We start from the raw sequence: 13719 nt of genomic DNA on the forward strand, positions 1-13719 counted from the left end.
GTACTTTTATTTCCTGTACTCCTCAAAATGTCTGTCCAAGGGTAATAGGAGAGAAGACATTGGGGTCATTTTTGTTGCAATGCACACACTTCCATCAAAGAGCCATCTAAATTCCAGTTAGTTTAAGCACCCTTCCAAAGGCTTGAGCAACATAATCTAGGCTGACACTTCACTTGTGGCTACTGGCAGAATGCTGTCAACCTGAAGGTGATATCTTTGAGGTCCTCCTTTACCCACCCAATTGAATTGTAAAATCAATAATCACACATCACCACTGGAAGAATAGCTGGGAAGTTAGCTCAATATCCTGGTAAACATTTAACCCCTCAACTAGAACACTAAAGCAGAGCAGCTTGGTCATTGATCTAAATACTAATGCATTCTTTCTCAGGACATTTCAGCTGTTGTATTTGTCTAAATTATAACACTTGATACTGATTGTGAATGTTGCTATAAAAACAGCCATTTTGTTGTTCTTTTCGCCGTCTGATTAGAATAGTCTAACCTCGACCCATGACAGATTAGTCATCGGGTTGATTTCTGAGTAATTGGATACATTTATAGAATAGACGCTGCACTGGAAAAAAAAAGTACTTTTGCTCCAATAAATGAAGTCTGGGCAATTTGATGAGTGAAATTCATCCATTTTTATATTTTATGCTTGACAGAGATTCTATTATCTGGTGTAAGAATGCTTCTGCTTGCTTGGTTTACCAAACATTGTGAGCCTTTGATGAAAGCTTCCTCTATTGGGTACTTCTAATGAAATCTTTGGGATGTATTTATGGTTTCATTGGAAAATACCAAAATGAAAATCTTCATGATCACATTTTATTGATTCCACTTACAGTGGTGATAAAGAATTGTTGCTGTCTCTTGATGCCCTTATTTGCAAGTTTTGGCCTTAACTGAAGTAAATGGATGTATGATTAATGTAACCCCAGCTGGAGTTACTCCCACAGGTAACGAGTTTGCTTTCTGAATGGAAACAACAACTGATATTAGAAAGAAAGCTTTTGTGTCTAAAAAGTTAAAAAGTAGTTTTAACTTTATTTCTTTGGTGTGCACTTGTTTTTTTTTAATATTTTGCTTCTAGCTCCTTTTAGTATATTTGGCTGGCCTGGTAACTACAGCAAAAAGGGGAGATAGGAAATCTGAATCTGAGCTTTTGTTGGACCTCCCCTCATACCCAGTACTCACAAGATCTGACAAATTGCTTCTAAAAGGATGCTGCTTTTCCCACTTCCCACTGAAGTATTCCAGGCTGACTCATTCTGGGAGAAGCATGACCCAAAGTGTGAGCCTGCCACACTCCCTGATGCTCGGCACCAAGCACTTATGTACTAATGTTTGACACAGTTGTATTGCCCAACTTCTCTATTTATGGTTTATGGTAAAGTAATGAACCTTTTGCTCAAATAATTTGAAATAAAGTAATTAGTTGTCTGTGAATTATGCTTTAGAGTTGAAATGCTTTCTTTTAGGAGCAGGCAGAAACTGGGAAAGTGGTGCATGAGCAAGTCGTGATTCAATATGTGGAAGAATTGAAGAAATGGAAAGACCGATACATTGTTATAAAAAATGACAACAGCATTGAATGCTATGAAAACAAGGATGTAAGTAGTTCTCAGCGTCATAGAGTTGTACAGCACAGAAATGGGCCATTCAGCCCACCACATTGATGCTGACCTTTCGGTCCATATCCATCTATGTCTTGCCTATTCGAGTGCCTGTATAAACATCTCTTAAATGTAATGATTGTATTTGACTCCACCCCCTCCTCTGGCAGCGAGATCCAGATGTCAATCACTCTGAGTAAAAAAAAACTTCCCCCCCAAATCCCCTTTCAAACTCCTTCCTCTGACTTTAAACCTCTGCCCTCTTGGTTTTGAAACCCTTACCATGGGCAGTGGTGGTGGTGGGGGGGGGGGGGGGGGAAGATTCTGACTCTCTCCTTTCGATACCTGTCATAATTTCATATATTTCTATCAGGTCATCCCTGAGCCGCCTTTGCTTCAGGGAAAACAAACTCAGTCTATTCAGTTTCCCCTCATAACTGCGGTCCTCCAGTCCAGACAACAGCCTGGTGAATTTCCTTCGCACTCTCTCAAGTAAAACCACATCATTCCAATAATGTGGCAACCGGAACTGCAAAGATGTATGTCACAACTTTTACATTACTTGCCCTGACCTATGAAAGCAAGCATGCTATATACCTTCTACATCACCCTATCTACCTGTATTGCCATTTTCAGCGAACTACAGACTTGAACCCCAAGGACCTTCTGTTCATCAACATTTCTTGGAGCCTTAGCAGTTATGCATATGTCCTACACCTATATGACTTCCCAAAATGCATCACCTTACAGGATTAAATTCCATCTGCTAACGCTCTGCCCAGCTTTCCATCTGATCTATATCCTGCTGTAGCTTTAGGTGACTTTCCTTGCTATCCACAACACCAACAACTTTAATGTCATCTACAAACTTATTTATATATCACAAAACAACAAGGGTCTCACCACTAATCTCTGTGAGACACCACTGGTCACAGACTTCCACTCAGAAAATCATCCTTCCACAAAGATGGCAAGATTAGGGAACCTTGGACAACAAAAGATATTGAAGATCTGATCCAGAAAAAAAAGAGGAAGACTACGGGAGGGAAAGGAAAGTGGGATTGAGGGAGTTTTTTGAGAAATATAGAGTGTGTAGATGAGAATGTCAGAAAGAAATTAGGGGGACAAAATGCAGCCATGAAATATCCTTGGCAAGTAAGATTAAGCAGAATCCCAGGATATTGTCTAAGTATATCAGGATCAAGAGGCCAGCTAGGCAAAGAGTAGGTTCCCAAAAGGACCAAAAGGGTAATCTATGTGAGGAGCCAGGTGATGTGGGCAAGTCTTAGATGAATATTTCTCAGAGACACAAGAGATTCTGCAGATGCTGGAATCTGGAGCAAGACATGCAAAATGCTGAGGAATTTTGTGTGTTGATGAATACTTCTCGCCTGTATTCAACAAAGGAAAGCACATGGAAATTAGTGAGTTCAGGGAGAGGTACGAGGGTAATCTGGAGCAGCTCAGTATTAAGAAGGAGGAGGTGCTAGATGTCATGGGTTACTTTAGGGTTGATAAATTCCCAGGGCTGGATGAGATCTATCCCAAGTTGCTATGGAAAGCAAGGGACAAGATGGCTGGGGCTCTGATAGAGACTTCTGTATCTTCATTAGCCACAGTTAAGGTGCTAGAAGACTGTAGGATAGCTAATGTTGTTCCTACCTTTAAGAGGAGCAGCAGGGTAAACCATGTAACTACAGGCCAGTAAACTTACCTCAGTGGGAGGGAAATTATTGGAGAAAATCCTAAGGGATGGGATTTACTTACATTTGGAAAGACAGGGGCTGATCAGGGATAGTCAGCATGGCTTTGTGTAGGAGAAATCCTGCCTCACTAATTTGATTGAGTTTTTTGAGGAAGTAACTAAGAAGATTAATGAAGGGCAGGATAGTAGGCATTGTCAAACATCTTACGAAAGTCCATATAAACAAAGTCCCGCATGGTAGGATGGACCAGAAAGTTAAGACAAGTTGGTTAACTGGATCCATATTGGTTGTAGAACCCTTACTAACTCACTTTTAGAAGATTCCCACTTGTCAGCTATTGTTTTACCTGCAAGCATTTGTTCTCAATCTGGGCAGGCACAGTAGTGTAGCAGTTAGCATAACGCTATTACAGCACCAGCAACCCGGGTTCAATTCCTGCCGCTGTCTGTAAGGAGTTTGTATGTTCTCCCCATGACTGCATGGGTTTCCTCCAGGTGCTCCGGTTTCCTCCCACATTCCAAAGATGTACGGGTTAGGAAGTTGTGGGCATCTTACGTTGGCGCCGGAAGTGTGGCGACACTTGCAGGCTGCCCCCAGAACACTCAACGCAAAAGATGCATTTCGCTGTGTGTTTCGATGTACACGTGACTAATAAAGGTATCTTATCTGATATTATCAATCCACTTTTTCCAGATTCCCTCTTATGCTATTGAAATCAGCCTTCCCCCAATTCAAAACCTTAAGTTGAAGACCAACCTTATCCCTTTCCATAACCACCTTTTAACTTACAGAATTATGATCACTCTTCCCAAAGTGCATCCCCACCAACACTTCCACCACCTGCCCAGTTTCTTCATTCCTTTGCTGGTTTGTTAGACCTGCCGAGGCAAAACAAAATAATTAAGTCAGACCATTAATGCTACGCTCGAATGTAAAGTTCATAATTCACAAATGGAAAGCTGCAAGCTTTCTTTGTTAGTAGCAACACCTGAATGCAGATTCTTATCGTTCTTTTGGCATAAACTGCAGGCTCTCTTTGATCTCCACGGCAAGATTGTTACTGTGATAAGCAAAATTCTATATTTGCAATGAATGTTAAATGATCTAGTAGTCTGTGGTAACCAGCTAGCATTCTGCATGTTGGTGGCACTGGATTTCTATATTTCAAAAAATAGAAATTATTCAAAATATATACAGTAAATACATTTGGTACTTGTCTTTCTATACATTCATACATCAGTTCAATACATTTTCTTACTGTTATAAGCATCACTCATATTTTCTCCTCAAACTGGATGAGAAATCAGCAGGTAATTACACTGATCATAAGTTATTTGTATTGGTCATGCTGGTGCCATTTTGTCAGTGGATTTCCCTGGCACAGTAAGAGGAGAGAGGTTTTTGGCTACACAGCTAATTGTAGTTAAAGAGAATATTTTAAAAATATGAATATACTTTATTTTTGCAGATTACTAGTGATAGAATGACGGTAATGATCAAATTAGTGACATCTCTATTAACATATCATGGGCTTTTTTTGGGCTGGTTGACATTTTTGAATAGATCTATATCATTTTTATTTGTATTTAAAATACCATTGATAGTGGTTTTTAGAATTTCATGTCAACCTGTTTAAATTGTATAAAACTTGACAAGAAATTAGTAGACAAATCTGAAGGAAAAGCAGCCTTGGTATTCACCAATACATTTCTCTAAAGTGAGAATGTTAACTGTTATTTTGAAATTGTTAACCACATCAATTGCTGTAGAAATGACAACTTCCAGGAAAAAATGTGTGAAGCATGCACATTACCTGTCAGTCCTGCTTTCTCTGGGAATTAACAGGCCGAGCCAATCGCTCCAAAAGGAACTGTCCTGAAAGTTCAATGCATTTAGGAAGATTTTATGGAATCCATGATAACTCGAGAGGATCAGGAATGGGGTTGGCAGATGATTACATTTTTATATCTATACTTCCTCAAGCCCAACAAAAATCTTCCAGCCCACGACCAGCCCATTCTCAGCCTCCCTGGTATCCCCTCAACCATCCCCCAGGAACACTCTCTCCAGAAGTGCAGCAAGTTCCAGCAGAATGCTCATTCATCGCAGGTTCACTGGTGGCCTGGGCCCGAGAGCCCTTTGACGGTAGCTCACCATCGGGCCGCTACCTGGGTGACATTCAACCAGAACTTCACTTCTGTAATGGAGAATGGAATTCTTAAGATTTTGTCACAATAAACTAAACATCTAATTTGTAGTAAGTTTGCTGTGGGCACTGATTATTCATTGCGTGTTGCTTGTCTATGTCAGGCCTATCAGAAAGGGGGTGGCCCAAAATATAAACTCCGTCCGACCGGCTGCAGGGTGTTGACATCCATGACTGAGTACAGCCTACTGGTGGATAAATATTTCCCTGACCCAAGCGGTGAGTTGTTGACATTTTGATTTCGACTGCTGCCTTAGTACATGTCGATATTTCCTTCATGTCCTTCTGGGAGAATGGCCACTTTTGTCAGGACGTTCTCAGTGAAAGGCTGGAGAGCCCCAGGTGCTTTATTGAAAGCAATATGATGACCAAACTTCTTGAAACCTATCAAGGTTAGACAGATTGGAAGCAATATTAATCAATCTACAATTTTATACTTGCATTAAAAACAAGAGGGTGGCCAATGTTGTTCTTTTATTTAAGAAGGGAAATAGGGATAATCAAGGAAATTATAGGCCAGTGAACCTTGCATCAGTGGTAGGGAAGCTGTCAGAGAGGATTCTTAGGGAGGGCATTTATGCGCATTTGGAAAAGCATGGTCTGATTAGGGACAGTCAGCGTGGCTTTCTGTAGAACAGGACATGTCTTACTAACTTGATTGAATTTTTTGAGGCAGTGACAAAGGCGATTGATGAGGGTAGTGCAGTGGATGTTATCTATGTGGATTTTGGTAAGGCTTTTGACATGATCCCTCACGATGGGTGGATCCGGAAGACTAAGATGCATGCAATCCATGGTTACTTGGTAGTTAGGGTTCAGAGTTGGCTTACCCACAGAAGACAAAGGGTACTGGTGGAAGGGTGTTATTCTGGCTGGAGGTACGTGACTAGTAGTAGTGTTCTGCAAGGATCAGTTTGGGACCTCTGTTGTTTGTGAAATATATAAATGACTTGGATGATAATGTAGATGGGTGGGGTTAGTAAATTTGCAGCTGACACAAAGATTTGTAGAGTTGTGGACAGTGAAAAAAGTTGCCAAAAGATACAGCAGGATATAGATCCATTACAGATTTGGGCAGAGAAATGGTTTAATCTGGGCATGTGTGAGGCATTGCACTTTGAGAGGCCAAATGTAAGGGCAACATATACAGTTAATGGCAGGACCCATGACAGCAGTAATGTACAGAGGGATCTTGGGGAAGTCCATAGCTCCCTGAAAGTGGCCATGCAAGTAGATAGGGTGGTAAGGAAGGCGAATGCCATGCTTGCCTTCATTGGTCGGGGCATTGAGTATGAGAGTCAGGAAGTCATGTTGCAGCTGTTGCAGTTATGAACATAGAACAGTACAGCACAGGAGCAGGCCCTCCGGTCCATGATGTCTGTGCTGAACATGATGCCAAATTAAAGTAATTCTCTTCTGCCTGTACCTGATCCATATCCCTTCATTCATGTATCTGTCCAAAAAGCCTCTTAAACACTACTACCGTATCTGCTTCCCACCACTCCACCTAGCACTCCGTTCCAGGCACCCACCACTCTTTGCACATCCCCTCCAAACTTTACCCCTCTCACCTTATAAAGCTATGCCCTCTCCGTGTTTCTACCCTAGAAAAAGATTCTGACTGTCTACCCTATCTATGCCTGTCATAAGCTTATAAACCTCTGAAGGTCTCCCCATCAGCCTTCAATGCTCTGGAGAAAACAACCCAAGTTTGTCCAACCTCTCTTACAGCTCATACCCTCCAATCCAGGCAGCATCCTGGTAAACCTCCTCTGCACTCCTTCCAAAGCCTCTACATCCTTCCTGTAATAAGGCGATCAGAACTGCACACGATACTCCAAGTGCAGCCGAACCAAAGCTCTATACAGCCGCAACATGGCCTCCCAACTCTCACACTCAGTGTCCTGACCAATAAAGGTAAGCATACCAGATGCCCTGTCTACCACCCTATTTACTTGCATGGCCTCATTCAGGGAGCTATGGACCTAGTTCCCAAGCACCCTCTGTACATCAGTGCTGTTAAGGGTCCTGCCATGAACTGTGTACTTTCCTCTTACATTTGATTGCCCATAGCGCCACACCTCACACTTGCTCAGACTAAACTCCATCTGCCGCTTCTCCCCCCATTTCTGTAATTGATCCATATTCCGTGCATCCTTTGACAGCCCTCTACACTGTCCACAACTCCACCGAGCATCATGTCGTCTGCAAATTTACTGAGCCACCTGAATCTGAAATTAAACCATAAAATGCATGAATATGCAGGGATGGAGGGATATGGAGCATGTGCAGGCAGAAGAAATTCAGTTTAATTTGGCATTGGGTTTGGCAAAGATATCGTGGGCCGAAGGGCCTGTTCCAGTGCTGTACTGTTCTATATTCTACAGCCCAAAATTGGTGAACAATACTTATTATTCTTCCTATTCATGAGAAGAGCTTTAAATTAAAGGAAAATCATGCAACTTCTACAATGCAGCATTGCCAGTTTCACTTACAGATGGCAAAGAGAAATCTACCCCTTCTCCTACTGAAGTGTGATCAGTCTGCCCATTAAATGATTGAAGCAATCCCTTTCTACACCCATGATGTACACAGTTTCCATCTGGGTTCACAAAGCGGTCCTATTTTATATCCTGGTTTGCAGAATGATATTTTTTAAAATATTGGGTATGGACAATATCAGATACATGGGTGCACTCTTATCGCCAAGGCCCAAGGAGAGGAGATTGGAAGGTGATCAGAAGGTCTGATGGGGAGGGTGAGGGGGTGGAGATGGAAGAGAATTTAGTTGGTGGGGGGCAGTGTTGACAGGCTGTGTGCCATTGTTGGAGGGGCCCCAAGGTATAAAAGTCAGATAAAGGACATGCCTTTAGGGGAGTTGCAGTGAAGTGCTGTGAAGACCTGATTGTCCAGAAATGGCCAACGATGATCACTCCTGGGACAATGTCATCAGAGTTTCCTCATAATTCTCTAAAAGGAATGTAGCATGAGGAGTGGACGCCATCCCATGCACAACTGACATGGAAACCACACAAGGTGTGCCAGGGTGAACCGCACCCAGGAATGCTGGTTGATTTTCTGAAGCAGCATGATACTGTACAAAATAATGCATTTCAGAGGCATTGTTTCAGAGAAAAAGTGATTGGGTGTTTGAATTTCTAGGCCATGCATCTATCCAAGATAAACCTCAAATATATGCATGGAGATATGAACTGTGGTTGGAGGATTTTTATACATGGTCCCATATTTATTCTCCTTTTCCTAGTACATCAACTCTGTTGACATTTCAGGACCAATGGGAAAGATGGTAATCAGTGCCTTGTTGTTAAACCACACCCAATACCCAGTTGTATCTGTGGCATCCATTCGAAAACACAGCTACTTCTGTTTTGAGAATGAGGAGACACAACAGGGATTTGGCGCCGTGCTTAATGACTGTATCCGTCACCTCAATTATGGTAGGTTTGAAGAAACAAACTAAAAACTACATGTGAGCTATTGCTGTTCTTTTTGCTCTTGTAGGCATCTTAATTCTATTATTACTGAAAGTAAATGGTCTTAGTGCACTCCAGAAATAAGTATTTAAACAGGTTCTTGCATATTTCAAAACAAAGTGAAAATGTAGAATCCTGACAAATTGGACTGTTTCTACTTTGTTGTGCTTATCTGGCTGCCTGTTTCTGAGGGTCTGCATTCTACAACTGTATATTTTCCCTCCTGTGTCGTAATTGAATCTGCATCAGCGCTACAAAATTATACCTTAGTGAGTAAACCCAATGATCTGCAACTGAGCTAGCAAGACAATGCAGACCAGGACATGTAAGATATGGAGGCAATTATGGATAATTATTGATAATTGCATCTTGTAAGGAATGTCGGAAAACAAATCAAAACACTAATAACTGCTAATGTCTGCTCTCTGAATGCCTGTAATGCCAAGGAAGTACAAGATTCCAATGCAAACCTTCAAGGAAGATAATCTATTTATGCAGTGGCGTGTTTAATGATGGGTGGTATTGTAAAGCAGTTTAAGGAGGGGCAGGCAAACCCTGATGATGAGAGTATCACACATACAGGGTTTCTCAACCTTTGGTGGTGAAGGTATGTCACCAGTTTCTCCCAGAGTTGTTCTTTCCCAGTGTAAATAGCAGTAACAAATCCATTTGTAACAACAGCATTTTTTCAGCAAGATTGGTATCATTATGTTACATGTTTACAGAGCAGAGGAGTTGAAAGCTTGCCTAATATTCAGAATAACAATGCTGCAGTTTAAACAGGTGCCTACTGTGTGAAATCTTGATTTCCCCCTGTTCAGGCTGGAACTCCTTGGTAAAAATGTAATTTCAGCTTTATACATAGCGAACCTTGACCAAGTTACACTGTAGTGTTGTTAAGACACTACAATAGCATTGTTTCAGTATATATTGGCCAATCCCAAACTGACTTCAATATATTTTTGTAAGAAAAGGAAACATTTTCAAATGAACGAGCTTTGGTATTGGGTAATGAACTGCAGCCTTTATTAACTGCTGAGTACAGCAAAAACAGGATCTGTATGGTAAGTGCAATCTCTGGTGTTTGTTAAAAGCAATGCCAGCAAGAAAGAAGTCATTAAAACCCAACCTTGTGTGTTTTAATCTGTTGAATTCACACCTGCTTGGAGTGCTGGCTTTCTCCTCTTGTCGTCACCAGACATGGAGAAATATTACTGGGAACATGCCCATGAAAATAAGTAATGATTCCACAAGGGACTTTGCAACAACCCTCAAACTGTCCAATCTCTGCTCCTCACATTTTATTAACTGCTACCTGTTTTCAAGATACTCAGTAATAAGACATTCCCTGACAAAAAAAAAATAAGCTCATTAGAATCACAGATAGGTTCTCTTAAAATTCTAGGTTATGGTCTTTGGGAGGATGAATTTTCACTAGAGTACTACATGTTACTCCCTTCAATAACAGAGTAAAGATAAGCCAGGCAACTACAGGCTAGTCAGTTTAAAGCCAGAGGTGGGAAAGCTTTTAGAAACATTGATCTGGGATAGGATTAATAGTCACCTGGAGGAAAGTGGATTAATTAAGGCAAGCCAGCATGGATTTGTTCAGGGCAATTGTGCTTAACTAAGTTGAAAGATTTTTTCAATGAAACAAAGGAGAGAGTTGATGCAGTCAGTCGTTTATTGTCATATACACAAGTACATATATGCACAAGTGCAATTAAAAATTTACTTGTAGCAACATCACAGGCACATAGCTTCATATAAGTATTCACAAGAAAAACATAAATCAAACATGCATTATACAATTTTTACAAGAAAGAACACAATTAGAACAAACAGAGTCCATTTTAGTGCAAAGTGATCAAAATGGTCATAGTGTTGCTGAACTGTAGTGATTAGGGTTTTGCCAGTTGGTTCAAGAACCGAATGGTTGAAGGGAAGTGGCTATTCTTGAACCTGGTGGTATGGGACTTCAGGCTTCTGTACCTCCTGCCTGATTGAAGCTGTGAATGGTGGGGAACTTTGATGATGCTTGGATGGTGGGGATCTTTGATGTATGTTGCCTTCTTGAGGCAGCACCTCCTGTTGACACTACCAATGGTGGGGAAGGATGTACCCATGATGTATTGGGCAGAGTCCACTACTCTCTGCAGCTGCTTGCGTTCCTGTGCATACACAGTGTAGTGTATGTACATGGATTTCCAGAAGGCTCTTGATAATGTGGCACACAGGAGGCTTATCAGTACAAGTCCTCACAAGTTACGAATGCCAGACTTATGGACCTTACATACAAATGAGCATCTGGGAGACCGGCAGGATGGATTGGCTGGCTGCTGCAGGGCTGCAGGCATCTTCTGCCCAATGGGAAAGGGGCATTTTCACATGCGTTCTCCTTCCATCCTCTCTTTCCCCGACCCTCCCGAGCCACAACATTTGAACTGAGCAGACTCACTCGTTCACTCACTGAGTCAGTGAGGCTGGCTGCTGGCTGCTCTTCCTGCACCTGCTCGCTCTCCTGTCACACCTGTTTCTGTGATCCTCTCCCACACACTGTTTCTGTTCACTCCTGACTTGCCAACCGTTCAGGTTACAAACAGTTCTGAGGATTGTAACCTGGGGAGGATATATAACGGCATAAAAGAGTCATGGATACAAGGTTGGCCAAGTAACAGGCAACAGAGGGTTGTGGTGAATCATTGTTTCTCGGATGACGAAGGTGAATAGGGACATTCCCCAGGGGTCATTGATGGGGCCATTGCTATCCTTTTATTGTATGTTAGTAAGCTAGATTTGGAGGTGCAAGCCACAATTTCTATATTTGCGAATGACACAAAACTTGGCAGTATCATGAATTGCAAGGAAGATAGTAATAGACTGCAGCGGGATATAAACAATCTGGTGGAATGGTGGCACAGCAGTTGAAGTTTAATGTGGAGAAGTGTGAGGTGATGCATTTTGGTCAGCAGAATGAGGAGAGGCAATGTAGAATAAAGGGTACTGTTCTAAAAGGGTGCAGGAACAGAGGGGCCTTTGGGTATGTGTGCACAACTCATTGAAAGTGACAAGGGCAGTTGAGAAAGCAATTAAAAAGGCGTGCACAATTCTGGGATGTATCCATCCGGGCACAGAGTACAAAAGCAAGTAAGTTATGTTGACCCTTCAGAAAACTGGAGTATTGTGTTAAATTCTGGTTGCCACATTATAGGAAGGATGTGCAGAAGAGATTCACCAGGATGTTGCCCAGAATGGAGGTCTGTAGTCATAAGGAGAGACTGGATAGGCTGAGATTACTTCATAAGATTATTTCATAAAATAAGATATCTTTATTAGTCATAGGTACGTCAAGACACACAGTGAAATGCATCTTTTGCGTAGTGTTCTGGGGGCAGCCCGCAAGTGTCACCATGCTTCTGGCGCCAACATAGCATGCCCATAACTTCCTAACCCATACGTCTTTGGAATGTGGGAGGAAACCGGAGCACCCGGAGGAAACCCACACAGACACGGGGAGAACATACAGTCGGTGGCCAGAATTGAACCCGGGTCGCTGGCGCTAGGAAGCGTTACGCTAACCACTACACTACTGTGCCTTCACCAGGATGTAGGAGGCTGAGTGCTGATGTTATAGAGATTTATAAAATTATGAGCAGCAGAAATTGTGGGGGCTGTTCCCTTTGGCAGACAGGTCAAGGACTAGAGGTCATAGGTATAATATAAAAGGGGAACTCAATTATAAATGACACGAGGAAATTTCTTTTGAGCCTGTGGCTGGAATCTGGAATGCACTGCCTCCAGATGTGATGGAGGCGGCTTCCATTGTGGCCTTCAAGAGGGAATTGGATCCAGATATGGTGAGGGAAAATAGGGAAAATGCTGGGAGGTGGAAGTAATTAGTTGCTCTGATGGAGAGCCTGCACAGACACCGTAGGCTGAATGACTTCCTTCTGTGCGGTAATCACCCTGTGAGTAAACCAGTGAGCTGAATGTCAGAACTCAGCCAATAGTCGAGGCAAGAAAAGTCCATAATCCAGCGGGGTATTACACCTGCCTTATTTTAGACTTCTGGGTGCAAAGCTGACAGGTATCTTTATTCTATGGAAAATGCCCCAGTAATACTGAATGTGGAGTATTCTGTGTATACTTAGACATATACATTAATCACCTGCTTCTAGAACCGGGCATCATAAACTGACACTCCCTTGCACATTCCATGTGCCAATGTTTTTCTGATTAGCATAAAGGAAGTGGAAGTATTTTCTGTTTGTGTGCCTTCAGTAAATGCGGTGGAGTCTGTCAGCTGCTGAAACAAAAGTGGGACCTCACTGCAAACACAGGATTCCACACAAAATTTAATGCACTTCTGGAGATTCCTGCATCCTGGGGATCACCAATTCTGGCTTCTAGAAGAGGACAACAGCCAGATAAAGGACGACAGTATTATCTTGCAATAGATTCTTTTTACATCTGTAAATTGACTCGGTAATAAATCAAGAAAGACAAGGATCACCTCGTAGATGAACAGAAATAGGATAACTCCGAGAGATGCTAAAATTCTCTGGGTTCATTTTGAACACATATTGTACAAGAGAACCCAGAAGATAAAACTGGATCTGGGGTGGACAATATAATGCACTAGGATGTGGTTTCATGATCACAACTTCCTGTACACTGAGCAGGCATTTAACCTT

At 42.0% G+C, this 13719-nt stretch overlaps 1 protein-coding gene across 1 annotated transcript in view; it reads left to right on the forward strand.

The window, feature by feature from the left end:
* Positions 1–13719, forward strand: part of niban1a (niban apoptosis regulator 1a) — a 97318-nt gene that overhangs the window by 41960 nt on the left and 41639 nt on the right. The window contains 3 exon segments of the mRNA XM_052012465.1: positions 1485–1616; positions 5636–5750; positions 8822–8989. Coding sequence (XP_051868425.1) covers positions 1485–1616; positions 5636–5750; positions 8822–8989 — 415 coding nt within the window.

This window comes from Pristis pectinata, chromosome 3 (genome assembly GCF_009764475.1).
Source record: "Pristis pectinata isolate sPriPec2 chromosome 3, sPriPec2.1.pri, whole genome shotgun sequence".
Lineage (NCBI taxonomy): Eukaryota > Metazoa > Chordata > Chondrichthyes > Rhinopristiformes > Pristidae > Pristis > Pristis pectinata.